At 38.7% G+C, this 602-nt stretch overlaps 1 protein-coding gene across 1 annotated transcript in view; it reads right to left on the reverse strand.

Moving 5' to 3' along the window:
* LOC119587673 (nascent polypeptide-associated complex subunit alpha, muscle-specific form-like) overlaps nucleotides 1–602 on the reverse strand; it is a 31,190-nt gene that overhangs the window by 22,350 nt on the left and 8,238 nt on the right. The window contains exon 8 of the mRNA XM_037936352.1: nucleotides 106–248. Coding sequence (XP_037792280.1) covers nucleotides 106–248 — 143 coding nt within the window. The remainder of the gene's footprint in view (nucleotides 1–105; nucleotides 249–602) is intronic.

Below are 602 nucleotides of genomic sequence, written 5' to 3' on the forward strand. Positions count from 1 at the left end.
TTACATACCAGCTATTGAGATGCTTTGGCCTGTAATAATGTATTGTGCTTCCTTCGTGCTTTAAATGAGATTCCCTTAGGTGCTCTGGGGAAAAAAAATACATACTACTACAGCTGTTTGAGGAACTACTACTGCTGCTGCTTGAGGAGCTGCTATTGCTCGAGGAACTGCTGCTACTTGAGGAACTGCCACTCCTTGGGGAACTGTTGCTGCTCGAGGAACTACTACTACATGAGGAACTGCTACTGCTTGAGCCCGATGACCCTAAAACAATTGCCACATTTCTCTTTCACTTTACATAGTCACGCACAGAATATATATAAAATACTATGGTTTTACATAATTATACGAAAGTGCTTTATAATCACATATATTCCGACAGCATTTATAAAAAGCATTACGTATAAGGGTGCTTGATTTAATGCTGCAGTTTATAGAAGTAACGCCTTCTATTGCCAAGTGTGATTTTATAGACAATTTGGATAAGTGTTCGGCCACACAAACGATCCATTGTGTTGAGTGGATATAGTCATCCAAAGCTATAGTGCTTTCTTTCGCATTATTTTAGGTATTTAAGTGTGTTTGGGTTGGAAACTATCTTA

The sequence above is a fragment of the Penaeus monodon genome, chromosome 23, assembly GCF_015228065.2.
Source record: "Penaeus monodon isolate SGIC_2016 chromosome 23, NSTDA_Pmon_1, whole genome shotgun sequence".
NCBI lineage: Eukaryota > Metazoa > Arthropoda > Malacostraca > Decapoda > Penaeidae > Penaeus > Penaeus monodon.